This window comes from Pristis pectinata, chromosome 10, assembly GCF_009764475.1.
Source record: "Pristis pectinata isolate sPriPec2 chromosome 10, sPriPec2.1.pri, whole genome shotgun sequence".
Lineage (NCBI taxonomy): Eukaryota > Metazoa > Chordata > Chondrichthyes > Rhinopristiformes > Pristidae > Pristis > Pristis pectinata.
This window is the reverse complement of record NC_067414.1, coordinates 25,755,427-25,783,392: the sequence shown is the minus strand read 5'-3', so window position 1 is coordinate 25,783,392 and position 27,966 is coordinate 25,755,427. Positions and strand designations below refer to the sequence as shown.

At 38.7% G+C, this 27,966-nt stretch overlaps 1 protein-coding gene and 1 long non-coding RNA gene across 4 annotated transcripts in view; one reads left to right on the top strand and one right to left on the bottom strand.

Annotated features, from left to right (window-relative positions):
• Nucleotides 1–613: 613 nt before the first annotated feature.
• Nucleotides 614–10,615, bottom strand: LOC127574928 (uncharacterized). Of its 2 annotated transcripts, XR_007956976.1 has the most exons (4): nucleotides 10,247–10,615; nucleotides 8,445–8,588; nucleotides 6,264–6,372; nucleotides 614–5,568 (listed from the first exon to the last, which is right to left on the bottom strand). It is a non-coding gene; the product is annotated as an uncharacterized LOC127574928 (long non-coding RNA). The 2 variants fall into 2 exon arrangements; XR_007956975.1 differs by having other exon boundaries at nucleotides 614–6,372.
• Nucleotides 10,616–10,846: 231 nt separating this feature from the next.
• The window catches only part of phip (pleckstrin homology domain interacting protein), a 158,443-nt gene continuing 141,323 nt past the window's right edge, over nucleotides 10,847–27,966 (top strand). The window contains exons 1-6 of one of the 2 annotated variants that reach the window (XM_052024448.1): nucleotides 10,847–11,113; nucleotides 11,216–11,274; nucleotides 11,359–11,388; nucleotides 11,538–11,597; nucleotides 18,142–18,292; nucleotides 18,395–18,493. In XM_052024448.1, the coding sequence (XP_051880408.1) occupies nucleotides 11,074–11,113; nucleotides 11,216–11,274; nucleotides 11,359–11,388; nucleotides 11,538–11,597; nucleotides 18,142–18,292; nucleotides 18,395–18,493 (439 nt within the window). In that variant the 5' untranslated portion in view covers nucleotides 10,847–11,073. The remainder of the gene's footprint in view (nucleotides 11,114–11,215; nucleotides 11,275–11,358; nucleotides 11,389–11,537; nucleotides 11,598–18,141; nucleotides 18,293–18,394; nucleotides 18,494–27,966) is intronic. The other variant, XM_052024446.1, reaches the window with a different exon arrangement.

Sequence of the window (27,966 nt, the reverse complement as noted above, 5' to 3'; positions counted from 1 at the left end):
AAAAGCACACTGATCTTTTTACAAAAATGTCATTGTATACATCACAGTTTAAGCAGGATATGTTCTCAAATGCGCAAACAAAATCATGCATGTTCTTTGAACTTGCATAAACTGATATATGCTTTTTAGATTCACTGTTTTATTGTAACTTAGTCCATTGCAAACCCTGCATGTGCTGCATGTAAAAGACAGTCATGCACAAGTTACATTCAAAAATGTGCATGGTAATTTGTGAGATTTAAGCACCAGATGTATGGCAGCCGAAAAAAGCTAAAGTGAGGTTATTTTTTTTTCAGTAAATCATTAGGGGAACAGATGTTAGGGGATTAAAGACATGCAGGTGATTACAATATTTCACAGTATATTCTTTAAGGACAGAATCAAATGCTTTCCAATGAGCCTTGCCAGCATAATTAGAGGGGATCACCTCTGGCTACTTTGAATAAGGTACTCCTTAGGGCACTTATAGCTGAGGAGGATCAGCTGGATAAAAGCACTTAATATTGAAAAAACAATGTTAATGTTGCACTTGAATACAGAAACACTTACAAATAACTTAATTACAAATCACATTCAGCAGATTTCTTTCACCCAAGATTTCACAAATACATTTTTCTGTCAAGGCAGGAAGTCCAGTGATATGGAGATTGTTAGCATCTCCCACAAAGCAGCAGCTTTGCAAGGCTGCATTTGCAAACGTGTTTTTCAAAGCAAAGTGCAGGCCACAGCAAAGCACAGAGATATCTAATCTTTTAGAACTGAAGATGGATAATTTGTGCAGTGGCATCTCCTTCCACTGCTTACACAGAGCTTCTATGTATTCCTGATGCAAAGACTTGAGATTTTTAATACCATCCCAAATGTTGCTTCTCCATTTTGAGAGCCATGAATCAAAGAATCTCAGAAATCAGTGGGGATGTCACATTTCTTCAAGGAAGCCTTGAGCACATCCTCTTCTCACTCTTCCCATGTCAGAGTTTGAAAAACATTATCAGCTTCAGGAGGCTGGTGTTGGGATGCAAACATAGTGGACTGAGTGCAACCAGGGCTATGGAAGCTGATCTGGAAGAGGACACTGTAACTTGCTTAACCATCGCCGGAAATTTGGAGAATTTTGCGGAGACAGCATTGGGATGTCTCAGAATGTCTGCAGTAGGTAGTTCAAGTCTAGTTTCAAAGCATATAGGAACACAGGGATTACTGCTCAATAGACCAGCAATTTTGCTCAGGTCTGAGGTCTTGATCTTCAGTACTCTTTTACTCAATGGACCAAAGGCTGTACAAGTGCATTGAAGGCAAGGATGAATTTCATCATCGATGACTGCCTTTGCTAAGAACTTTCTCCCGAGATAGGAAAAGAGGTTCATGCAGATGTTGAGTACAAGGCTCAGCCTCTTGTAAGCTTTAGTGAATGAGTTGACGATGGCTTGAAGCTTGTCCTGTGAGTGTGCGCAAATGCAAGCTTAATCACTTAGAATGGGATGACCCTGGCTCTGGAGAGTAGTCACTATAGGTTGACCAGTTTCCCATTAGTTCTGAAGATTAGCATGGGAAGTTTGTTGAAGGGGAGGTTCTACATTGCAGTGAGAAAGATTGGGAAAATGCTGGGGCAATGACACACTCTTGTTTGACACTGGCCTTTACCGAGATTGGTTTTGTATTGACCCATTGGTCAGCATCATGGATTGTATGTCATCGTGAAGCAAACACAAGATGGAATTTCTGTGGGTAGCTGAATTTAAGGATTCCCTCCCAATTGATGGAGGAAGGGTTGAAAAAGACCCTGTGACTAGCTTGGTGAAAATCACGTCTATTTGTGCCTCTAAATGGATGGAATCTACACTGCAATTTAGGGAGCAGCTCTTCAACCACTGGGAGAAAGTAGAACCCCGGTGATTACTTTCTCTGTGGCAGACAGAAGAGAGACCCCACAGTAATTACTGCAGTCAAACTTGTTTCTTTTCTCAAATATAGTTACAATTGCAGTGTGTCTGTAGTTACATGGAATATCCTCATCTTCTCCAATGGGAATGAAGAGATTGCAAATTTGTGTCTGAAGCTCATCACTGCAGTGTTTTAGGACTTCAGTGGAAATATTCTCTGCTCTAGAGGCCCATTTTTTTTGAAGTTGGATATGACCTCTTCAACTGCATGTCAGTCAGGAGTGGTGGCAAAGCTGCATTGAATATGTTGCTGTGGGACAGAGTCAATGGCACTCAAGTCATGGACAGAGTTGCTGATGAGGATGTCTATGAAGTGCTCCTTCCAGCAGGCATTGGCTGCTTCTCTCAGATGTTTTGGGGGCATGGTGATGGAGAAAGTAAAATCATATTAGGTGGTGGTCAGTCTTACACTCATTAGTATCTGTCACAGTGGGAGTGAAGTGGACACCTGTGGTCCCTTCCTCAGATGATGATACAATCTAACAGGTGCCGGTGCCTGGAACAGGATTGTTCGTTATGACAAGGCCATGCATTTTGTCAAGAGGATACCATTGGAGTTGGTCTTCCCTACTTCTTCCTTGCTGATCATGTCTTGCTCGAGGGTCATGCCCCTTCCCACTCTGGTACTGTAGTTGTAAAGGACCACCAGTCTGTCTTCATTTGGGATGCAAATCAGGATAATTTCAAGGTCAGAATAGAAATCCTCAGTGCCTTCCCCTGAACCCTCCAGGATTGGGCTGCATGCACTGATCATTGTAACTTTTTGGTTCCCAAATGGACTGAGCTGAAGTGATAAGGCATTCACTTATTCCACAGGGAGTTGCAGAGATGCCGGACTAGCTCATTCTCACTGGCAAAGCGTGTTCCTCTTCTGGTTTGCCCAACCAGAAGAATGTGTACCCAGTGCATTGTTCTTTAAATTGGCCATCTCTTGCCCACTGTGTTTCAGTCAGTGTGGTGACGTCAATATCAAAGCGTCCGAGTTCCCTAGCTACAATTGTGCGGCGGTGGTCAGGTTTGCAGCTGTTGGATCATCCATGAAATCCTGACACTCCAGATCTTGAGCATCCATAATGTGGAATGCAAGTTGCATGTACCAATTTTATCAGCTCCCGCCACACAACTAACCACGTTCCCGGACCTCAGCTCTGGCCACTCAACTAACCGCAGTCTTGACCCCAGCTCCGGCCATACAACTAACCATGTTCTTGACCCCTGACTCTGGCTGCACACTTAACCACATCTCCATGCCTGGCTTTAGCCACACACCTCAACTATGGCATATGGCACAACCAAGAATGCTGTTATGCTTACATCAGCCTTGCTCTTGAGTTTATAACATTTATCTCTTCCATATGAATTTCTGGTGGACTGATCAATAATAATGGCAAAAGAACATTTGATTCTCTGCCTTTTGATTGTGTGGCTATGTTTACACAACAGATAAATACTCTTAAGGTGCAATGGTTATATCTGAAAGCCCGAAAGCTTTTCCTTAATAATATGTAATTAATCCAACAAATCACTGCAAATACAGGTCTCTCACTTTCTACCCCTCATCCTCTTCTTTCAAAACAAAACAACACCAACTTACCCAATATTCTCTTATAGCTATTATTTTAGTCCCGGCAATATCCTTGGAAATCTCCTCTGAATCCTCCTCAATTCCATCACATTGTTCCTTGAATGTGGTGACTAGAATGGTACATGGTACCCAAACTGTGGCCTAGCCAGTGTGGCAGACAATTCCAGCATCCCTGGTCTTATATTTTATGCCTTTTTACCCATCTTATTAACCTGTCCTGTTACTTATAGGGATCAATGGAAATGTATTCCAAGGATCCTTTGTTCTTTCACACACTTAATATCCTCCCATGTAATGTGCACTCCCTTGCCTTTTTGCATTTCAACTGTATTACCTTACACTTTTTGAGATTAAATTCCATTTACCATTTTTCTGCCCAATTAACCATGCCATCTTTTTCTTCTATCAGTCAAAGGGTTTGTTCCTCACTGTTAACCACACCGTCAGTTTTTCTATCACCTACAAATTTCTTTATCACCCATCTGGATTTCGGTCCAAATCAGTTATATATATTACAAAAAGCAAGGTATTGAGTACTGAGCTTTATGGAACCCCACTGGCAGCTGCCTTCCAGTCACAAAAACATCAACCATTACCTTTTACTTCTTGTGAATGAGCTCATGTCACATCCCACTTGCTCCTCTCCCTTGGATACCATGGTCTTTTACGTTTTGACAAGCTTGCCATGTGGGATCCTGTGAAAAGCCTTGCTAAAATCTATTTTGTCTATATCATATACACCACCCTCATCAACCCTCCTTGTTACCTCCCCCCCAAAAATTATTTCAGTTTAGTCAGAGAGGACTTCCATTAAAAATCCACGTTGACTATTCCTGATTAATGTTTGCCTTTCTAAATGAAGCTTTATATTGCCCCTTGAGATCGATTCCAAAGGTGTAGCCACTGAAGTTAAAGAGGCTGGCAAATACTCAGATTATCTTGTCCTCCCTTTTTAAACAATGTTATCAGTCCTCTGGCACCAATTCTGTAGCTAGGGAGTACTGAGCAATTGTAGTTAAAGCCTCTGCAACTTCCTCCCTTGCTTGCTTCTTTGAAGAAGTCTTAAATACATTTCATCCAGGCCTAACTATTCCCTCACTTGCAGTGCTAAACCCCTTCATACTTTCTCCATTGCAAAGCTCATCCCATCCAATATTTCATACACTCTCTGAAATGCAATACCGGCATCACCCCCTTAAAAGAACACAGTTGCAAAGTATTTATTAGGAATATCATCTGCATTCTCCTATGGTTACTTTTTTGGTCCTTAATAGATCCTTAGTTATCCTCTCGCTCTTTATGTACAGATAAAACATCTTTGAATTTTCTTTGACTATGAGCTATTTTGTTCATATCTTTCCTTAGCTTTCTTAATTTCCATTTTAATTCCACTCCTACATACTACATACTTTCTCACATTAAATTTCTTGCCTCATTTTACCCAATAGGCACCTTGCTATCTTGGGACTCTATTCTTGGCAAGCCCATTTATTTTCTTTGTGGGAATATGTTTACTCTGAACCCTCAAAGCTCCTTCTTCAATGCCTCCCATTATTGTCTGGTTTTCCTTCAAGTAGCTGTTTCCAATCCACTTTTGCTAGATCACTTTGACTAGTAAAATTGACTTCACCCCAATTTAAAACCAACTCCAATCTTTGCCCCTGTCCATAACTGTGATAAATTGAATTTTGATCACTATAAACAAATGGCCTTATCATACATTTGCCTAGCTTTGTACTCTAAAACTAAGTTTAGAAGTTACTTCCCTGCACTCCCACTTTGGCTGCTATATACCAGGTAAAAGATTTTTCCAGAGGGAATTTAGCAATTTTGCACTCCCTTTGTTTTTCCACAATATATCCTGTTTAATATTAGGGTAATCGACACATTAACATTGTCTTTGTTTTTCATTTCTCAAAAAAATTGCCCACAACTTTTCTCTATCTTCTTCAGACTATCTGGAAAATATCGCACATCCCCAACAGCGTGACTGCCTCGTGTTTTGAAAACCTTTTAATTATTTATGCGATTTTCCCGGTGCTGGAAAAAAAACAGGATTTATTACTCATCCGTAAATGCCCCTTTAAAAAGAAAGTGCTGCACCTCTTTGATGAACTACTGCAGTCTAACTCAAATAACTTAGGAGGTCAGAAGTCAGCTAGGTACATTAAGGTCTTGGTTGCTTTTGTTTACAAAGGAACTACCCCGTTGCTTTCCAAACACATATGCTTTCCACTTACTACATTTTAGTATTATGCTGCAACTGAATCACATACATTACTGCAATAAAATAGGCTGGTGTATAGAGCATGAAGCTCCTCCAGCAGATTTTCAGACTGGCAGTGATTGAGGGCTGCTGTGTTCACAAAGCTACCAGCTTAGATTTCAACATCTGCGACTAACTGCTAGCTAACCATTCTGTCCACAGGAGTTTCTTGATGCATAATAAGCTGGGGGCTATTTAGTTGGCAAATGTGCAACATAGTTAAGAATGTTGTTTTAACCTCTGTTAGCAATGCTGGCACAGAATGCCAATATTAGAAGTTTCCTCAATGCTTTGACTGTCAACCTCATCAGTGGGTATGGCTAGAGCACTGCTGCTGTACAAGACACCAAGCTAGCTGGTGACTTCAGGGTGCAACTGTCTTTTCTAAACATAAGCAGTAGATAGACTCTGTTAATAAACTAGTTTGCAAAAGTTTAAAGTATTTAAAAAAATTTTCAAAAGGACATACCTACAGATGATGATCTTGCACATTGTCCTCTCGAAGATGGGGGAGTCAACCATAGCGCAGCAGTTATCTTTCTTGCCTTTTGGATCACAAGATGGATTTATGCACCATCCTAATGAACGAAAGGCAAATGGCCAAATCTTGGAGCATTCAGAAGTGATAATCTTCCTATTTGCCTACTGCCCACATCCTTCTAGGCACTGCTACAGGAGACCAAAGCCAAAGGAGGATAATGATCAAGCAATCATGATTAATGCAATGCAACAAGATAGATCAGATCTTCTTGGTGATGGTTGCACACTGAGGAACAATATACCAATGTATGATGCTTATTCAACATCCTACAATTTTTACATTCCAAGTATTGAGACTTCAATTACACTCAGCTGGCTCTGTTGAGCAGTCAACATCATTGACATACTTACTATCAGTCTTCTGAAACAGGCACTCTTTTCCAAGCTCCATTACAGGAAGTAATTGCCAGATGAACAGAGGAAATGATTTCAGGACATTCTCAAACCTCTGTGAAAAAGTGTAACATTCCCAAAGACTTGAAGGAATGCTTGGCATATAGCCATGGAAAATGGAGGAGGAATTGGGTTGGCACTAAGAAGCTCAAATCCCCTTGCCAAGAGCATACAGAAGCCCAGTGAAAAATAGTGAAAGGAGTGCACAACCTCTCATGACTTGCCCATCACGAACCTTCTGCTCTGTGGCAGAGTTTATAGATTGGCCTCATTAGCTACCTACCTCAGCACCCACAGAACTGGAATGGAAGCAAATTACTGTTGTCCCTAAGGATTTGCTCAAAATAATGATTTTCACTGTATTTTCATTTATGCTGGATTTTGTTATGGCTACACTGTACAAAGGCCGACATTCTAAAGAAGCATGCATCTGTTCATAATTAATAGCAAATTAATACTAACAATACAGAAACATTTCCCTTTGACTGTTGAGTAATTTGTAACAATGTGGTCACCTTAAAAGGGAAACATGATCTAAGTCATAGTTATTTGGGCTCTTGGTCCCTGTATTTTATATTCTGACAGCTCTCTATCAAATAGTGCATATAAAATACTACTTTCAATCTGAATTATGCAGAACATATTTTGATTTGTCAGAACAAAACTTAGGTTCACCCTCCTTCCCACAATTTATTCACCAGTCTTGCTTGTTACTTTATTACAAAACTTAATACATAGAAAATCTTTAATATTCTTACATAAATAGTGGCCAAAGCAAAATAAGCCTAAATGATTGAATCAAATGTGGCCTAAACTATGCATTGCTTTATATCAACTATTCTGTCCCTTGACAATAATCGCACCACTTACTTAAGTATATTTCACCAACATTCAATAATGGTGACATTAAAAATGACCAAGTCTTAGTGATCCTTGCTGTATAAACTGTGTTCTCTTTCAAATGCAGAAGGTCACTGTATGGCAAAAGCAACTTTTCAGTAATCCAATAGAATGGTTTATTTTTAATTTTCTTCCTCACACGGCTGCTGCTTGTAACTTTCTCAAGTTACTGGGCAGTCTGAATGCCGCCATCAGTTTCAGTACTACGACTGCATCATACAGAGAATTACAGAACCAAAACGAAAGAGACTATTCAGTTTGCCACCTCATTAGTGGGAGTGCAAAGCTAAATAAGCAGGATTCAGTGAACTAGAATGATAGTTTCTTTAACACACTGCAACACAAGGATACAACTGTTTATGTAAGATGTCAATGCATTCTGAATCCTCCCAGTGGGCTAGGAATAGAAAACTGTAGGCAGAATCTGTTGCTTCTGTCACTGATACCTTTGAGATCTCACTTAATGTAGGACCTAGTTACATCAGGTTAATTTTTTGGCATATGTTGAGCTCAGCTGAAACAATAATAAAGCAATAACAATTGGCTAGTTTCCATAGGTGTAAAGAGGAGTAAACTATGCAAAAACTTGCCAAAGTTCCCACTATTCTAGAAACACTCCTGAATGCCAACTGAGGACACCATCAAAAGCCCAGCAATAGTCATTTGGACAAGATATCAGAGGGCTACAGGTAGCCATACTATAATATTATCCAATGAAAATTTAATCTACATGATTGCATCATTTATATTGATTAATGACTCACCTCATCTTACAATCAGGAGCTCAAACTTCAAGCTAATGTTGCAACATTCTTACCTTAATTTAGTTGTTCTTGAGCTATCACAGGGGGTGCGGGGGGCACTGGTAGCTACGTACAGGACTTTCTTTTACAAGTCTGGAGTTGACAGAAGCTGTCTTCTGAAAAGGCATGGCCCTGATTGTTTCCTTCCTCTGTTATAACTGAAGAAAAGTAATGTTGCTGACATGAATCACATGTATGATACAAAAATAACAAGGCCGAGGTTAGCCTAAATGGAATGATGCTTGTGTAGAAAGACCAAACTGTAATCTTCTATTTTGCAAGCCTCTAACCAGAATTTATAAAAATGCATGTGGCACAACAGTACATTGTTCCTCATTAGTTCTTGAGTTTTATGAAAGCAATTCCTTAGCTTTGCTTAACATGTTCCTGTATGAATGCAAACAAATTTAAAAACTATGCACCACTACTAATGTAAACCCATATCAGACATGTCCATCGCAAAATATCCCTGGCACCAACAAAATAAATTTTTGAATTTTGCTCTCTGAGAATGGTTCAGAAATAGTGAAATTTTAAACAGCAAGTAACAAAATATATGTATTAATTGCATATGTGAATGTTTTAATAATAAAAATGCAAAAAATCAAACATTTTCAGGCTTATTAATAAATTATATTGCTACTAGTACTATTTTCCTCAAAAACAAATTAAGATTTCAAACAAAAAGGTCAATGGAAAATTATTTTTTCCCCAGACTACTTGTGCAGATCAGAATGTAACAATTTAATACAGTATTGCACGGTGCTAATTTTTCATACCAGGTTCATGTAACAGGGAATAAACTACAGCATAATATGGATACTTGTGTAATTTAATTTGAACGTGAGAGTCTTCTTTTGTGGAGAAGGATAACTTTTAACTGGGACTTCTTACCCGCTCCTTTGCAATTCATTACAGTGTAATTCTGTAATTCAATGGCAAGAATGATCTACATCATTTTACTTCCAGTGGTATTACAAGTTGATCAGTTCTGCTAATATTGTTGATGGTAGTAACAATTTAAAAGCCCATTATAAAAAAAAACTGTTAAGCATATTTTAAGAGTGCTAAGCATGCAAATACTGACTGGAATATGTAACACAACTTGTTTGTTTGTAGGGGAAACAACTGTGAAACCAAACAAATACTTAACCATAATAGTATGCAATCCTCATGGTGGTTTATTATACTAATATAGACAATTAATTCTTCTGTAATCTGTCCACTAAAACGGTTACTGACGCAGTAATGGTCAGATAGTGCACTACCGAAAGGTAGTTTTCTTCAAAATTCATGCACCTCAGGAAGTAAGTCAAATCAATGTCATTTATTCAATTAGCAATTACAGTCTAAACACATAGATATCGAGTTATATTAATTTTAAATTTGATTTTACCATCCAAATTATATGTGCACATTTAAAAAAAATCATAAACCTTATCAACTCACAACAAAGAATCACAAGTCAACCTAAAGGTACTTTAATTCCAATATTATAGCACAAAATGAAAACTCAAATAAACATCATGGTTTAAGGTAATTTAGAAGAAACTCATAATGAAATTTCACACTATTTTATATGATGTACAACTAGAACAAGGAACGGACCCACAACTAATTAGTTTTCCACACGGCTTCACAAAAATACATTTAAAAACAAAAGTCGATGCACGTGATTATTTCAAAATCGCTAATAAACATAAAAAAATTAAGGCACAATTAGCAATTTTGTTTCACTTGCAGCAATGAGAAACAACATTTACGCCGTCCACCCATAAACCTTGATTTCACTATCTAAATCGGTCGCTTCAGTTACCAGCACCAAGCAGTTCTGAAGGCCTGCTCGAACCGAAGGAATGGTTTTGTTGCGAGATCATGAATTCCTGTAATTTCCAAAATAAAAATCATCTTTCTTCCCCCTCTCCAGCGTCTTCAAGGGCAACTTTCGGTTTGCCGCGGCCAAAACGAGTTCTTACGTGTTATTACTATTTTTAAAAAAATATATTAAACAAATTGCATATGTGGTAATTAATTGCTATCAAGGGAGAATGGAAGGAAAGGGGCGCCTAGTGTGCAGTGGGTCTGGGGCGGACCGGGCGGCTGAGTGCGCGCTCCGGCCCGGTCTCCGGAGCGCGGGATCCGTGTCTCTCTCTTTCGCTACATTTCCTTCCCTTTCGTCGCTACATTGTTGCTGCGCTCATTCCTGATACTCTGCGTAATGTCACCTCACCCAACCACCCCCAACCCAAACCATGCGTCAGATCCATCCGCCAGCACAAGCTCACAAAAAAATCGACAACCACCACCGCCACAAAAAAAACCCTGGACCTTTTACCCCCCCCCCCCCCCCTTCACCTCCAACGCACACCGGGGATTGAGTGCAAAATGTAATATTTGCAAGTACTGGCGGGGATGGCGTGGATGGTGGGGCAGGGTTTGTGTTTTTTTTCGCTTCATGGTGAACGTTGTCTGCTGGGGACTCTGTTTTTGGTGCGGAAGGAGTCGCTCTGGTGGAGGCGCTTGCTCCTCTCTCTCTATGTGGGTGAATGGAGGAGACTCTTCCTGGAGAGTAAACACTCACGCACAGACTAGCTGATTACATCGGTTCCCTCACCGTTTAACACTAAAAAATCACCCCCAAATATGCCTGCTGATATTAAACAAATCTATGAATTGGAATCTGGTGAGTAAACACATGAAACAGGAAGGATTATGTGGGTTATTTCTAAATTTACATCCACCATCAGGCATCTGATGACTGAACACTGTCTTATTATTTTAATAGAATTGTACTTCCTAATAGCCAGATTTTTGGCATCCGGACCCTGTCAGGAGGCGACTGAGGTGAGTAAATCTACATTTTGGAATTCGGTAATGTTTTGTGGCTGATTTTTCTGTACAATAAACGGCTTTTATGTGCTCTTTCAGGTCCTGATACGCGAAGTGGAGGAGAAGCAGGTAGGCTGCATTCAGCTCGCATTCTAACTCTGCAGAGGACTTATGCTTCTGATTTAAAACTGCATCGTCTTTTAATATTTTAAGAAAAAGATGCTTGGCATGGATTTTGGGGGAATTTTGATGATTGTAACCTGGCTTTTTTTTTCCAGCTGCTGCCGAAAAGAATAGACTGGAAGGGCAAGGAACATCCCAGGACCTACGAAAATTTGGTGAGAGATTCATATCACTGAGAAAACTTTCAGAGAGGAAAAATTGAATCTCCCGCAAAAATTTTACCAGGAAAACCCGATTAGCCCCATCTAAAACAAAGCTTTAGCAAGGAAAAAGAACAGTTAGTAGTAAGTGGGAGATGATTAGGAATTAGTTTGAAATTTTGAGTTAAAATTATGATTACCAGAAAAAATATTTAGTTTTAAGTATAGTGGAAATAAAGATACGTCATGATTATTGTGCAGGAGCAGGGCAGCTTGAGTGACGCGAGCGCTCACTGTGGTGAGAGGGCAGCAGTGAGACGGGAGGCGCTTTGACTCTTTACACTCCTAGCACTAATGCAGCTTGGCAGCGCTGATTGGTCTAAAAGCTTCTCTATTTCATTTATAGATTTGCACACAAACAAATGAAAACAACATTAGATTCTGTAGAAACGAGTGGGTAAACTATTTTATTTCCTTTAAAATTATGAGATTATTGAAGGCGAGACAGGGTGCAAAGTCTGGCGTTTTATTTAAAAGTAATTGCAGGGACATGTTAACTTATGAAGACAAACTGGAATATTGTGTTTGGGGGAATTTTCCATTTTAGAAAATAAAGAACCAAACCAAGATTAAGATCAGATGTGTTGTGTGAAATAGTTTTAGATGAGAAATAGGATGGATAATTTTGTACATTCTACATCACGATGAAAGACCAATCATTACTAGAGCAAAGGATGGAGGAGCTTGGTGACTTTATCAGAATGTTTGAACTGAATTTTGCAATTAGATTTTTCAAGATGAATATGAATACATTTTTAAAACTAATTTGTAAACAGCCTTTTTTTTGAAATCCCTCAGCATAAAATATTAAAGTAAAAGCTTAACTGTACAGATCTGAACATGGTGAAAAGATGAACAAAGTTTTAATAGGCCCTTAATATAGAATGTTAAGTAGTACAGCTTGACTAATGGGAGTGGGTGGGTAGAAGGAAAGAGGAACAAGAATCAATGTACAGAAAAATGGAAATCTGGCCGCAGAAGTTTGAGCTATTTTGTTGTGGAAAGTCACTGCAGTTCTTCTGCTCACCAAGTTTCAATAGCCATTGGTTTGCTTTCATTTGAAGCGTATAAATGTTTTTATTGCCAGGCATTGAGGTTATTCCAGTTTTTGGAAGACTGTTTCCAGGTATTGCTAATTCAGTAGTAAAAATCTTTAGTATTTTCTTAAAAATATCTGATTCTGATCTTTTGAAGTTCAGTAACCAGTTCCACAGTTACATCTTGTTCAATTGTGGAATGTTTGTTTCATAAATAGCAATTGATTGGAATATTTACAAACATCAGCACAATTATTTATGAAGATATTCACTAGTTAAAAATATTAGGCAAGTCAGATTTTGGAATAAACAAAAGTGTTTATTGAAAATATGTAATATACATAGTAAACAAGATTTTTGTAGCTATGCACCAAGAGCAGACTTGTTAATATCTAACAATTCCTGTTGGTTTTCTCAACAAAATGTTTTTTTAAATATATTTTGCTCCTTGATAAAATTTGGTTTGTAAACAAGACAACTATTTTTAACCAGACCTGTGAGAAGAGCTTGGGCAAACAATTGATGTACAATTGTGTAAGTAGAATACAAACTTTGAGATTCATGGATACTGGTATGCCTGTATGTACCATTGCTACCGTACAGTTATAAGCTACATGTTTCTGATTTTATCTAAATTCAGAGAGGGCCAATTGAAGCAATTTTAGTGATGATTTATTAATTATTCTTTTTTAGAAATTCTGCACTATTTTGGAACCACATATAATTGTACTGAGACGAATGATCAAATTTATGCCAAAAAGGATAATTTGTTAATTTCTCCTTCTGTTCATTTTGTTTTGTCATAGTTCAGAAAATGACACTTTCAGATGTATATGTTTAATGAGATGAAATTTATACATCTTACGAATTGATTATGGTTTCAAAAGAGACTTCAGTTGTATGAGTCTGTCTATTTCAGTGAAATATTAATCTTTCTTATTATTTGATGGTAGGCAATTTTCAGGACGCTAAATGCTTTGAATTTTTCTGTTTTATCAAAAGTAATGTCTGCTAAACTTATTTAAACTGTACCAAGTTGCCTTGGATAATTTTTACAGAATTGTAGTAAAATTGAATGGCATTTTGGAATATCTAGTTAAAGAAGGTGGACCAACCAGCAAATTTACACAGTTGCTAATTATTAATGGTCAGAGGTTTTAATGTGGCCCAATTTTAATATGCATTTTTTTTGCACTTTGCTAATTCTGTTAAATTTTTGTTGCCTTAGATGCAGGAAAATGTATGGAATAATTTATGAAATGTTACTTCTTCACTTGGTTGACTGTTGTATTGCCTTTTTGGGAAACAGAGTTCTAACGTAGCTGCTCCACTTGACTGAAATGTAAACTTCCAAAAGGTTTTTGAATAGGAATTTTTCTTAACATGTTCGGGAAATTTCAAAATATTTCCCCTGCTTTATCTAACTATGAGTCATCAAGCTTCCAAAGGTTTTGGAAGGATTGAAACAAATGACATGGATGGACAAATCAGTTTTCAAAACATCCTATAAAGAATCGGTCCAAAGGACAACCAAAAGCTGTTAGAAATTGTATTTTGGCTCATTTTAGATTAATAATCTCACTTAACTGTTAAAATTTTTCATATTTTTACTGAACTGAAGTGGAAAATTTACACAACCTTTTATTAGGAAAATAGCTTTATTTCCTCCTCATTTGGCTGCCATTCCTACATCATTTTTACTTTGAGTTTGAAATGTGAGAGAAAAGCTTTCCCTCTGGCCATATTTCCATCATTTTCTGAAGTGACATTACAGTTCTCTCTCCAGACTCTCTGAAGGAATCAGATATCAATCTTAAGTTTGTCGTTCTACTATTTTGAACCTGTGACCTCTTGTTCCACTCCCTCAATTTAATTTTAAATATTGTGTTTTTTTTATATTGTAAACTTGTACAGTCACCTCTTGGAAATATCCTTCTAAGGATTTAAACAAAAAAGCTTATCTGACCCTTCCTTGTAATTCAAACCTTTAATGTTAGATATCAGCTTTGCAAGATGAGCAAAAATTTCTTTCTGACATCCTAGCTGGGTGTTCAATTATAAACGTCCTTCAAAGATCAGACTTATCCATGGCCCCTAGGTTTTTATCGTGGCAGTGCCACTGTCTGAGCTTTGCTAATAAATGTGTGGGAAAGGAAATAATTGGAGTTCCCTATTAATTCTTGTGGCACATGGTTGTCTGAGTTTCATCTCTTGTGCAGATGGTTTGTGCATCTTACAACTTTAAATTATGATGGGGGCTTGGTCCCAACTTTTTTTTTATTGAAGTCTTTCTCATTGCTCCAAGGTGCTGCTAAATCAACACATGGTTGTGTCTCATTGTGGCAAGCACATTTCACTTGCTCTTGATTGCCGATAGAAAAGCGTTTTCAGTCAATTTTGTGCCAGTTAACTGACCGCCAGTATATTTTGAGAGTTGACAGCTCCAGATGGCCTACAATATTTTGGAGATCTATCTTCCTGTGCGCATAATTCTTGCAAAATTTAGAAGACTAAGATTTTCAGGATTAATTGATTGAGCATCAGGATGATGTTTAAAAAGATATTTAATTAATCCCAAAAATAGAACTATGTTTTGTATGCAAAGAACACAATATCTTCTATGTAGAGTGGTGATCTAATATTTATTGCAGGAATGAATAAACTGTAATGAGTGCTTTTTAAATCTCATAAAGCTACTGGTGGGGAGATGCATGCTCACAATTTCATTGTCTAGCTTGGGAAATAAATTGCTTTTTTTAAATTTTAAAGCTCATTTTTAGAAAAAAATCCCCCAATATTTGTACATTTTTACGTTTAAAAAAAACAATTCATTTCCGATATTTCATTAGCAGTATATTTTTAGGAAAGCACCTGAGATGTGCTGAGACAGCCAAGTTACAGAACCATTTTGCCTTGGGCTCAGTGCGGAATATGAAAGAATGCACCACAAAAATCATAAAACATTTTCTTAATTGTACCTTAAGGTTCTTTTTAATAAAATCTCAGAATATGCTAAGTAACCTGCACAGGAAATGTTTGGGTAAATGAATTTTAGAATAATTGAAATTTAAGTATAAATGAAGTCTATTTATGCCAGTATGAACTCCCCATTTGGATTTATGTACAATTGTTAATATTTGTCCTCTAAGCTGTTTATCCAGTTCAATTCCTCCTACAATATAATGATTCAATAGCCACTTCAGATGATGTATACTGCATTTTATATTAACATTTAATGTGGGGGAAAATATATTGCTTATCTCCTTTATTTTCAACGCAATGTCCTAATTTGTGCCTTCTGTATTAAGACATGTATTTTTTTTGCTGTTTATTTTCTTAGACTTCGAGTAGTTGTGATCTTATTAAAAGGTATAACAGGCTCAAAGGGCTAAATGGTCTTCTCTGTTCCTATGTGATTATATCTTCTCATTCTTGCTATTGTTCAAGCAAGTCAGTGTCTAAGTGGGTGCAAATGTTGATTTTTTTTCTTAGCAGTTTTATATTATTTGTGTTATTATTGATAGTCTGGAAAAATATATTAGCTGGGTATTTTTAGAATATGCTTTCATGGCTGTAGAAAATCTTATGCCTAAACTTCATGCTGAAATGAAACTTTCCCACTGCCTCTCCCCCAAACTCTGTAAATTATCTGCTAGATTTTGTTGGGGTGCAGTTCTATGGGTGTTGGTCCATATCTGACATAAAATAATTGTTCTTTGTTTTTCCTACTCTGGTCTTGAAGCACAAAAATCAGATTTAGACTCTTTATAGTTGTTTGCAGAAGATCTCTTGCCTTGGGATAGATTTGGGAATTGATTCAGGGATGTCCTGGCCAGAGTAGCCAGTTGATTGCTTCATACATTAAGCTTACTGAGTAGTGGGGTACAGTGAGGCAGTAAATTTGAACTAGATAATTACTGTGGACAGAAACAAAGTGGTAACCATCCAGAGATTGTAGTACTGAACTTATCACATAGTCCTTTTCCTGATTTACACACCATCAGGTTTGATCTGAGCTTTTTGTGTTGGAATCTACTTGTGATGTGAAGATTGAGTGCCCACCCCCACTGCCTGGTTCAGCAGGGGCATGCATGCTCCACCAGTGGTAATTGCTGTAGAGTGACCTAACAAACACTGGTTGGTAGGTTTAGAAGGATCATAGACTGTGGTCCATATAAGCCCCACGATTGCAGCTTCCTGAGATTCTGAAGGGTCCTAACAGGATGGAAGTGGTTCCCACATGGGAGAACTCATAATCAGGAACTCACTGTTTAAAAATAAGGGGATCTCCATTTAAGATGAAGATCAGCTGAATCTTTTTCCTGAGATTTGTGAGTCCTTGGAACTCCTTTCCCTTTAAAGGGTGGTGGAATATTTTTAAGGTAGTATATAGATCCTTGATAAGCAGGATGAAAGGTTACTGGGCTAAGTGGAAATGCAAAGTTGAGTTTATTTCAGCCACAATGTTATTGAATGTTTGTACGCTTCCAAATCTGAAGTTCTTGCTTGGCCCCACAGTGGAACGGCTGAAGTGTCCAATCCCATGATATTGGCGTGTTCCTTGAGACTGATAGTTCTGCATGGCAGATTGTAGAAATTATGCAGATAAGACCAGACCATCAAACACATTAGGCCTCTCGGAGAGTTCAGCTGTAGTCGATTTAATCTTACCACCTACCTGGTTTCCACCCAGCATAAAAAAATCGGCCCCATTCAATAATTTATGGAGCCTGTTGGCTGTTTGTCATTTTATCTATATTTGTAATAGTAGGGAATTTGATCAATCTTGTTTTTATTTAAAGAAAGCTTTGTTGTTATTGCCACTGTAAATAAAACCACACAAAGCTCCACAGTTTTTGCAATTGATCCTTAACAAAGGGAGGCAAGTTAGTGCTGAGCTCTCCAAGTAAAATGTGAAAAAAATTAAGTAATAAGGTGCACTGAAGGTGTGGAAGGGTGGACAAAAAATCTGAAGTATTTGGATTAATATTTCCCAGAATACATAATTTCTGTTTGTTACATATTCCTGAGGAGCAGTAACAGACCTGAGATTTAATACTATGATCACCAGAAATATTTTGGTATTCAAGTTTTATGGAACTGTTTCTGTGATCTTACTGATTTTCTTTTGTTACAAAGAGGATTGATGATAATGGTGATAGCTGCTTTCTTTGAACTGTTAGTCCATTTAACCAAATTTAGAGTGCAGTCTGATGAGCAAGGAAAATATCTTTGCTTGGGTTGCTTCTTGAACTGAGGGAGAGGAGAATGATGCATATGATGTTTTGTATCTATGACTCAGCAGTTCCAAAAAACAAAAGTATGTCATCTGGCTTTTTAACTGTGAAGTAGTGCAAAGTAAATGGAAATTGATCAAGAATAAATAATCCTCTATTGTTTATGAACCCAAGAATTTAATTATTTTTCATGCTTCTTAATTTTTTCTCTGTTTGTTTAAAAAGGTGAAAACACATCGGCACATAGCTCCAGATCACCTCCTTCAGATATGTCAGCGACTTGGACCTCTCCTAGAGAAAGAAATCCCACAGAGTGTCCCAGGAGTTCGTTCATTACTGGGAGCTGGAAGACAGTCTTTGCTTCGAACAAACAAAAGTACAAGGAGTTCATTAGTAAAACAATATCACAATTTTTCTTCCTCATTTCAAAGCAAATTCATACAATGATTCTGAATTTCTTTTTAATTAAAATACAAAGGTTGCAAGCACGTGGTATGGAAAGGATCAGCACTTGCAGCGTTGCATCGTGGAAGACCCCCAGAGCCACCAACCAATTATGGCAGCCCACCTAATATAGGTATGTTTGTGTTGGGTTTGGTAAAGTCAAAAAAAAAACAACTTGTGTTATCGATTCAATGCGTTTTGCATTTTGTCATGCTGATTAGCATGAGGGATGGAAATACCTATAGAAAATGCACAGTTTCCCATCATCACAGGTTATCTTGAAAAGTGAAGTTCTGCTGCAAATGTGTACCTGCTTCTGGAATGAGATACATGACCCTGGAAGAGCTCCACCGATGAACAAATATGAACATCACTGTTTATTTGACTAATTATCTTTATTACTGAGTGAGCTAGCGGTGTAGCGTCTTTTTGTGCTGAATTAGAAGCTTCTGTCACTCAGTAGCTAGTAAGAATTGAGTTAATATTGTCCACATTATAATGTGTACATTAGAACCTTGCGGTTACTGCCTAGGAAAGCCTGTGTACTTTTGATATAATGAGCATGGCATGAGAAAGGATAGTGCAATAGGGATTGAGAATCGGAAGTCTCAAAATGTAATAGGAATAAATTTTTATCGTATGTAAGTACTTAAAGAAGTAGAATATAAGACTAACTGAAATGTGCTTAGGTCCTGGAAATGGTCAAGAATTTTTCTATAATGATTCTTTAGAATTATGCCTGTTCAGTGTTGATTAGTAAAACGAAAGGACAAATTACCCTTGCATGTTTCTAATTGGTGGTTGTAACTAAGTACAATTGTGTTGAATATAATCTGTGATAACAAGATGGGGTATTGATTATTGATAATTGTTGCTGATTCAGCGGAGCTGAGCAGAAAGATAAGAAGTGAGGCTGGGCAAGTGGTTGATGTGTCAGAGTGGGACCATGTTGGGACCAGTAACCATAATTCTGTTAGCCTCAAGATAGTCATGGAAAAAGATGGGACTCATCCTCAAGTCAAAGTCCTAAATTGTGGGAAGGCTAATTTTCATGGAACCAGACAGGAGGTCACAAAAGTTGATTGGGAGAGGTTGTTTACAGGTAAAGGGATGTCTGGCAAGTGGGAGGCTTTAAAAAGAGAGATTGGAAGAGTTTGGGGCCAGCATGTTCCTGTTAGAGTGGCTAGCAAAATTAGGGCACTTTGGTTGACGAGTGATGTTAAGAATCTAGTCAAGATAAAGAAGGAGGCATATGTCAGGTATATGCAGCTGGGGGTCAAGTAAGTCCCTTGAGGAGTACAGGGGATGTAGGAGTATGCTTAAAAAGAAATCAGGAGAGTAGAAAGGGGCCATGAGATATCCCTGGCTGAAACATGAAGGATTCCATAAGTATATTAAGAGAAAAGGGGTAACTAGGGAGACAGTAGATCCTCTTGAGGATCAGCATGGTCATCTATATGTGAAACCACAGGAAAAGGGCGATGTCGTAAATGAATACTTCTTGTCTGTATTTACCGTGGAGAAAGAAGTGGAAGCTGGTGAATTCAGGGGAGGGAACAGTGATGGAGCATTATCACTGTTACCAAGGCGGTAGTATTGGAGGTCTTGAGATGCATAAAGGTGGGGCCTGATCAAGTGTATCCTAGGATGCTATCAGAAGCGAGAGGAAATTGGTGGGGCCTTGCAAGAGATTTTTGTATCTTTGTTAGCCACAGGTGAGGTATTGGAGGACTGGAGGATAGCTGATGTGTGCCTTTATATAAGAAGGGCTGTGGGGATAATCCAGGAAACTACAGAAAAGTTACTGGAAGGGATTCTGAGAGATAAGATATATTTGCATTTAGAAAGGCAAGGACTGGTTAGGGATAGTTAGGCATGGCTTTGTACTTGAGAAATCATGTCTCACAAATTTGAGTTTCTTGAAGAGGTGACCAAAAGGATTGACGAGCAGGGAGGTAGACGTTGTCTGCATGGACTTTAGCAAGGCCTTTGACAAGGTTTTGCACATTAGGCTGGTCCAGAAAGTTAGAACACATGGGATCCAGGGTGAGCTAACAAATTGGATACAAAATTGGCTTGGTAATAGGAGGCAAAGGGTGGTAGTGGAGGATTTTTCAGATCGGAGGCCTGTGACCAGTGTTGTGCCTTGGATCGGTGCTGGGTCCTTTATTGATTGTCATGTATATTAATGACTTGGATGAGAATGTAGGTGATGTGATTGGTAAGTTTACAGATGACACCAACATTGGTGATATAGTGGACAATGAAGAAGGCTGTCTAAGGTTGCAACAGGATTTAGATTAATTGGAAAAGTGGGCAAGGGAATGGCAGATGGAATTTAATTCAGACAAGTGAAAAGTGATTCATTTTGGGAAATTAAATCAGGACAGGACGGGACATACACAATGAATGGAAAGGCCCTGGGGAGTGTTGAACTCAGAGGCCTTGGAGTACAAGTACATAGTTCCCTGAAAACGAACACAGGAAGGCAGTGTGGTGAGGAAAGCATATGGTGAGCAAGGATGTTATCTGGATTAGAGGGCTTGAGTTGTATGGAGACTTTGGATAGGCTAGGTCTGTTTTCTCTGAAGTGAAGGAGGCTGATAGGTGACGTGACAGAGGTATATAAAATTATGAGAAGCATAAACAGGGTAAATAACCAGTGTCTGTTTCTCATGGTAGGGGTGTCTAATACTAGAAGTATAGGTTTAAAGTGAGGGGGAGGTGTTTTAAAAGGGATGTGAAGATTAAATTTTTCACATAGAGGAGTTGGTATCCTGTGTTGTACTGTTCTATGTTCTCTGGAATGAGCTGCCAGAAAAGGTGGTGGAGGCAGGAATAGTAACAACAGTTAAGTCGTCTTGATAGGTACTTGAATGTGCAAGGGCATAGAGTGATATGGGATTAATGCAGGGAAGTGGGATTAGTATAGACAGACACAATGGTTGGCATAGATGCAGTGGGCTGAAGGGCCTGTTTCTATGCTGTACAACTCTGTGACTCCAAATTCATTTGCATGTTGTATAGCTTGTGACTCTCCAGAGAAGCGAGGTGTTTCCCCAGTGACATATGAACAGTTTCCACTCATCATTGGCCACTAAAAACAGATTAACTGGTTATCCATCTCATTTGCTGTTTATAGTTTTGCTGCACCTATTCCTGTGGAAGTCATGCTATTCAGTAACTTGGTATACATGAAGAGCTTCTTACACCCTCTGAAAGAGCGTTTTAGGTGATTTTTCTAGAATAATTTGAGGTTGCTGGAAAAGTACAGTTGTGATTATGGATAACTTGCAGTTTAATAAGGTAGGAAGAAGTCTGTCATATGAATTTCTGAAAAGATAATGGGCCTAGGAATTCTACTGCATTACACAATGTTTATATGTTCAATGCAGTTGCATTTCGATAAAAATTCTTTTGTTAAATTGGGGACTTGTCTTGTGAATTTTGAAGTCCACAGTTTTCCTTGCAGGTTCTTTGTGCACTCAGCGTGCTGTTCTGTGGTTGCACCCTGACATCAATGATGTACAAACGCTTGTGCACATTTGGACATCACTTTTGGTAATTTCATTCATGTGTGTGGGACAGTCCTGCAGCACTTCCTCCAGATTGTGCAGTCTGATGTTGGGAAACAGAATCAGGTTGATAACCCTAGAAATTCTTTTGCACTTGGGAAGATTGTGTCAAATTGTGAGTAAACGTCAGTGCCCCAGCACTGGTGGGATGGACAATAAACAGAAATGCCCTTTATTTATCAATGGACTTTTTTCCTGTTGCTCTTCCATTTTATTCTTGGAATCAATGGTGTCTGGGGTTCAGAGAGGTTAAAGTAGTGACTGTATGGGGTGGAGTTTGGATGGAGTAGGGCTGGGGTGCTGGCTGGGTCAGGGCACCAGGTTGGAAAAGGGGATTGGAGAGTATGAGGGGGAGCAACTCATAAGGATAACTTCTTTTAATTAAGGTGGATTAGCTGCAATTGGTTGTCAGTCGGGACTTAATGGGTTTGGGGCTGCTCAGATTGGTTTTATCTCTGTGTACTTCTCGATGCCTTGGTAAAGCAGCCAGCATAATCAAAGACCCCACCCACCCAGGACATTCTGTCTTCTCCCCTCTCCCATCGGCCAGAAGATACAAAAAGCCTGAAAGCACGTTCCACCAGGCTCAAGGACATTTCCTATCCCATTGTTATTAGACTGTTGAATGGTTCCCTAGTACGATGAGATGAACTCTTGACTTCACAGTCTACCTCGTTATGACCTTGCATCTTATTGTCTACCTACAGTGCACTTGCCCTGTAGCTGTTACACTTCATTCTGTATTATTTTACCTTATACTACCTCAATGCACTGTGTAATGAATTGATCAGTATGAACGGTATGCAAGACAAGTTTTTCACTGTACCTTGGTACAAATTACAATAATAACTTTTGATGAGGCAGGGCTTGCATGTAGTGAAGCAGTGGTTCTACATAGGTTCTGCTATTCAAGGGAAATGAATGCATGATTGAAATCATGGAAGTAATGTTCACATATACAGTGGCATGTAAAAGTTTGGGTACCCCTGATCAAAATTTCTGTTACTGTGAGTAGCTAAGCGTGTAAGCAATGACCTGATTTCAAAAGGCATAAAGTTAAATATGACACATTTCTTTAATATTTTAAGCAAGATTACTTTTATATTTCCATCTTTTACAGTTTCAAAATAACAAAAAAGGAAAAGGGCCTGAAGCAAGAGTTTGGGCACCCTGCATGGTCAGTACTTAGTAACACCCCCTTTGGCAAGTATCACAGCTTGTAAACGCTTTCTGTTGCCAGCTAAGAGTCTTTCAATTCTTGTTTGGGGGATTTTCACCCATTCTTCCTTTGCAAAAGGCTTCTAGTTCTGTGAGATTCTTGGGCTGTCTTGCATGCACTGCTCTTTTGAGGTCTATGCACAGATTTTCGATGATGATTTGGTCGGAGGACAGTGAGGGCCACGGCAAAACCTTCAGCTTGTGCCTCTTGAGGTAGTCCATTGTGGATTTTGAGGTGTGTTTAGGATCGTTATCCTGTTGTAGAAGCCATCCTCTTTTCATCTTCAGCTTTTTTACAGACGGTGTGATGTTTGCTTCCAGAATTTGCTGATATTTAATTGAATTCATTCTTCCCTCTCCCAGTGAAATGTTCCCAGTGCCACTGGCTGCAACACAAGCCCAAAGCATGATCGATCCACCCCCCTGCTTAACAATTGGAGAGGAGTTCTTTTCATGAAATTCTGCACCCTTTTTTCTCCAAACATACCTTTGTTCATTGCGGCCAAGAAGTTCTATTTTAACTTCATCAGTCCACAGGACTTGTTTGCAAAATGCATCAGTCTTGTTTAGACGTTCCTTTGCAAACTTCTGACACTGAATTTTGTGGTGAGGATGCAGGAAAGTTTGGAGAAAAAAGGGTGCAGAATTTCATGAAAATAACACCTCTCCAACTGTTAAGCATGGGGGTGGATCGATCATGCTTTGGGCTTGTGTTGCAGCCAGTGGCATGGGGAGCATTTCACTGGTAGAGGGAAGAATGAATTCAATTAAATACCAGCAAATTCTGGAAGCAAACATCACACCGTCTGTATAAAAAAAAGCTGATGGTGAAAAGAGAATGGCTTCTACAACAGGATAACGATCCTACACACACCTCAAAATCCACAATGGACTATCTCAAGAGGCACAAGCTGAAGGTTTTGCCATGGCCCTCACAGTCCTCTGACCAAAACATCATTGAAAATCTGTGCATAGATCTCAAAAGAGCAGTGCATGCAAGACAACCCAAGAATCTCACAGAACTAGAAGACTTTTGCAAGGAAGAATGGGTGAAAATCCCCCAAACAAGAATTGAAAGACTCTTAGCTGGCAACAGAAAGCGTTTACAAGCTGTGATACTTGCCAAAGGGGGTATTACTAAGTACTGACCATGCAGGGTGCCCAAACTTTTGCTTCAGGCCCTTTTCCTTTTTTGTTATTTTGAAACTGTAAAAGATGGAAATAAAAAAAGTAATCTTGCTTAAAATATTAAAGAAATGTGTCATCTTTAATTTTATGCCTTTTGGAAATCAGGTCATCTTTTACTTGCTTAGCTATTCACTGTAACAGAAATTTTGACCAGGGGTGCCCAAACTTTTGCATGTCACTGTATATTGCATGCCACTGGATACCACAGCGCATATCCAAGTGGTATCCTACACCCTTGAACTGTGTGGCTTATTAGTCAGTTTGAGTAGCCTGTTGACCTTAGTGTGAGTCCAGGGTTACACATGTAATCACACACCAGGTAAGAATGGCAAGACTTAATTCCACAAGTGAGCCAGATGGACTCTGATTGTTTCACGGTGAATATTACTGATCTAAGCTTTCTGTTTATTCCAGATCTATTTAATTAACTGAATTTAAATTCTGCAGGTGCAATGGTGGGACTTGAATTTGTAATTCAGATCATTGGTCTTCAAGCATGTTGGGGATAGGAATGTTGGAATTTGAAAGATTACGCCATTTTTTTGCACAGAAGATATTTTACAGGGTGCTTCATGTCAGATTGACCATGGGTTTCAAGTGAAAAGTTAGATTCAAAATTGATTCAGTGACAGGAATCAGAGGTATTAGTTGACACGTTTTAGTGATTAGAAGCCTGTTTGCAATGAATTCTGCAAGGCTGAGTGGGAGGGTTCTTGTTCTTTGTGGTAAATGTCAATGATCTGAATTTAAATGTAAGAACCATGATTAAGAATGTTGCAGTTGATACAATTATGGGTGTGTTTGATGGTGAGGTGGGATGGACAATAAACGTAGAAGGCTCTTGACTGCAGGAAGTTATCAATGGACTGGTCTGGTGGGTAAATTCAGTCCCGAGAGGTATGCGATAATGCATTTACAAGGGCAAATAAAGCCAAGTAGTACATTTTAAAAGGTAGGATATGAGAGCATGACATGACAGTCTTGTGGTGTGTCTAAAAAGATTAAGGTCTAAGTACAAGTCATGGCATATTGGATATTTTCCTATATTGGCCAAGGCATGAAATATAAGGGCATGGAAGAAGTGGTGGAACGATTTGAGCCCTAGCAAGAGAACTACATAGTTCTTATCACCGTGTAACAGGACAGATGTGAGAGCATCAGAGAGGATACAGAAATTTACAAGGATATTACCCGGGCAGTAGAATTATGTTAATGGGGATAACTTGCCAGTTGGATTGTTTCCTTTGGAACAGAGGAGATCGAGAGTAAAATTAATTGAGGAGTACAGTATTATCAGGGTCAAGATACAGGGGATTCAAGACTTGTTTCCCTCAATGGAGAGGTCAAGATGTAGCGATCATTAGGTTAGATTTTTTGGATATTAAGGGATTGAGGATTATACACTGAGGTAAAAGGGGAGAGCAGGCAGAAGGAGCCAAATTGCTTATTCCTTGCTTCTGATTCTTGTGTTCTTTCTGGAAGTATAGTGAAAATTGGAGCAGGAGTTGAGGGATTTCCTTCTGGTCAGCAATGCTGAGGAACCAATAGCCTGAAAAAGTGTCAGAGGCAGGTATGCTTGTCATATTTTAAAGAGTATTAAATAAGAACTTGATGTGCCATAACCTACAAAGGTGCATTGAGATCTAGAAATTAAGATTAGTCTGAATAGGACTTTAGTGTCCAGCAATGACATGCTGGAACTCCATCTGAGTCATAACTTTCAATGCTTCTACAACATAATGTGAAAAATATTCAAATCCGATGACAGAATAAATTAAGAATCGAAAAAAAAAAGTTGATTTGAGGATTAATCTTGGATTTCTTGGTGAGTCTGAAGGTGTGCTTTTATAATAAATGTCACTAGTGTGCAAGTCCGATCATTTAAATCAATCACAGAGGCTAAACTTCACTAGCACTTTCACACTTCCATTCCTAAAAGGCAGCCGAATGATAAACTAGATGTTGAAAACTGTTTGCTGCAGAATTGACAATGATCAGGTTGTCGAATATGCGTCCTATTTGATCATAAGACTGGTTACAACACAATGGAACTCAATCTTAAACCAATAAAGAAGAGAAACATAATTAATGTTTCAGATTTCATTTGATATTCAGGGTGTATTCAAGAATGCTGTGTGAAATTATAAAGGCTCATTATGCCAATTGAATATCAAAAAGGGAATGGCCCAACTCAATGAAATAATGTACCAAAGTGCTTTTGTATGGCAAGTTAACAGGGCAGGTTGGATTGTTGAAGGGTTGAACACTAGATCAGAAGCCATGATTGGATTCAACTTAAGGCACAAAGAACTGGGCACCAAAGTTGAAGAACAGGATTGGTTAAATTCTAAGCTTAGAGTCAATGTGGTAGAAGTATTCTTATGCCAAAACATTAGGATAAATTACACTCAATGTGATTGTGATTGTTTTCTTAAATTCGTTGGTGATTTTGAATATAAATCAAACATCCAGGCCTTAGTGAGAAGCTAGGATGTTACTGAGATTTTTTTAAAATGTTCTTGATTTGTATTGTCGCATTCACTTGTTCTTTATAATCATCTGGTTCATTTTCTGTAATTTGTCCTCTTTATTGATCCTTGTAGTTCCTTGTAAGGACACCTGATGGAAGTATTTAAAATCATGAAAAGTACAGGCAGGCTAGATGGACAGAAACTGTTCCCTTCCGAATAAGGGTCAAGATCTATGAACATTAGATGAAGATGAATGGTAAAAGAACCAAAATGTGACACAAGCATAATATTTTTTTATTATTACATAGCGAGTGGTTAGCGCTTGGATTGTACCAACTGGGTTAATAGTGGAGGCAAATTCATTTGTTGCATCCTAAGGGGATCTGGCTACGTATCTGAGAGGAAAGAATTTACGGGGCTGTGGGGAGAAGGCAGGGGAATTAGACTAGCTGGATCGCCCTTGTACAGAACTGGTCGGGTTTGAGTGGGCCAAATGATCTCCTGTGCTGTAACCTTTCTATGAACTAGGCTTTGGTGCTTTTCTCCTTATTGGTAATTTTTGATATCTGTAATACTGTTGTCATTAATCCACATTGTTCATAACCTTAATGTTATTTCACTGCCAGGCTGTTGGGGCTAACAACTCTTGGGAGTGTTGTAGATCAGGGGCCCTGGGGAGTGTTGTACAAAGAGACTCCTGGGAGTACAAGTACATAGTGGTGGAGGCGGATATGATAGGGTCTTTTAAGAGACTTTCGGATAGGTACATGGAACTGAGAAAGATAGAGGGCTGTGGGTAAGCCTAATAATTTCTAAGGTAGGGACATGTTCAGCACAGCTTTGTGGGCCGAAGAGCCTGAATTATGCTGTAGGTTTTCTATGTTTCTATAGTTCCCTGAAAGTGGCGACAAAGGTAGACAAGGTGGTGAAGAAGGCAAATATGGCACACTTGCCTTCATCGAACGGGGCACTGAGTACAAGAGTTGTAGTGTCATATTACAGCTGTATAGGATGTTGATGAGATTGCATCTGGAATATTGTGTCCCATTCTGGTTGCCACACTATAGGAAGGATGTGATTAAGCTAGAGAGGATGCAGAAAAAATTCACAAGGATGTTTCTGGGGCTGGAGTTGTGAGGAGAGACTGGATAGGC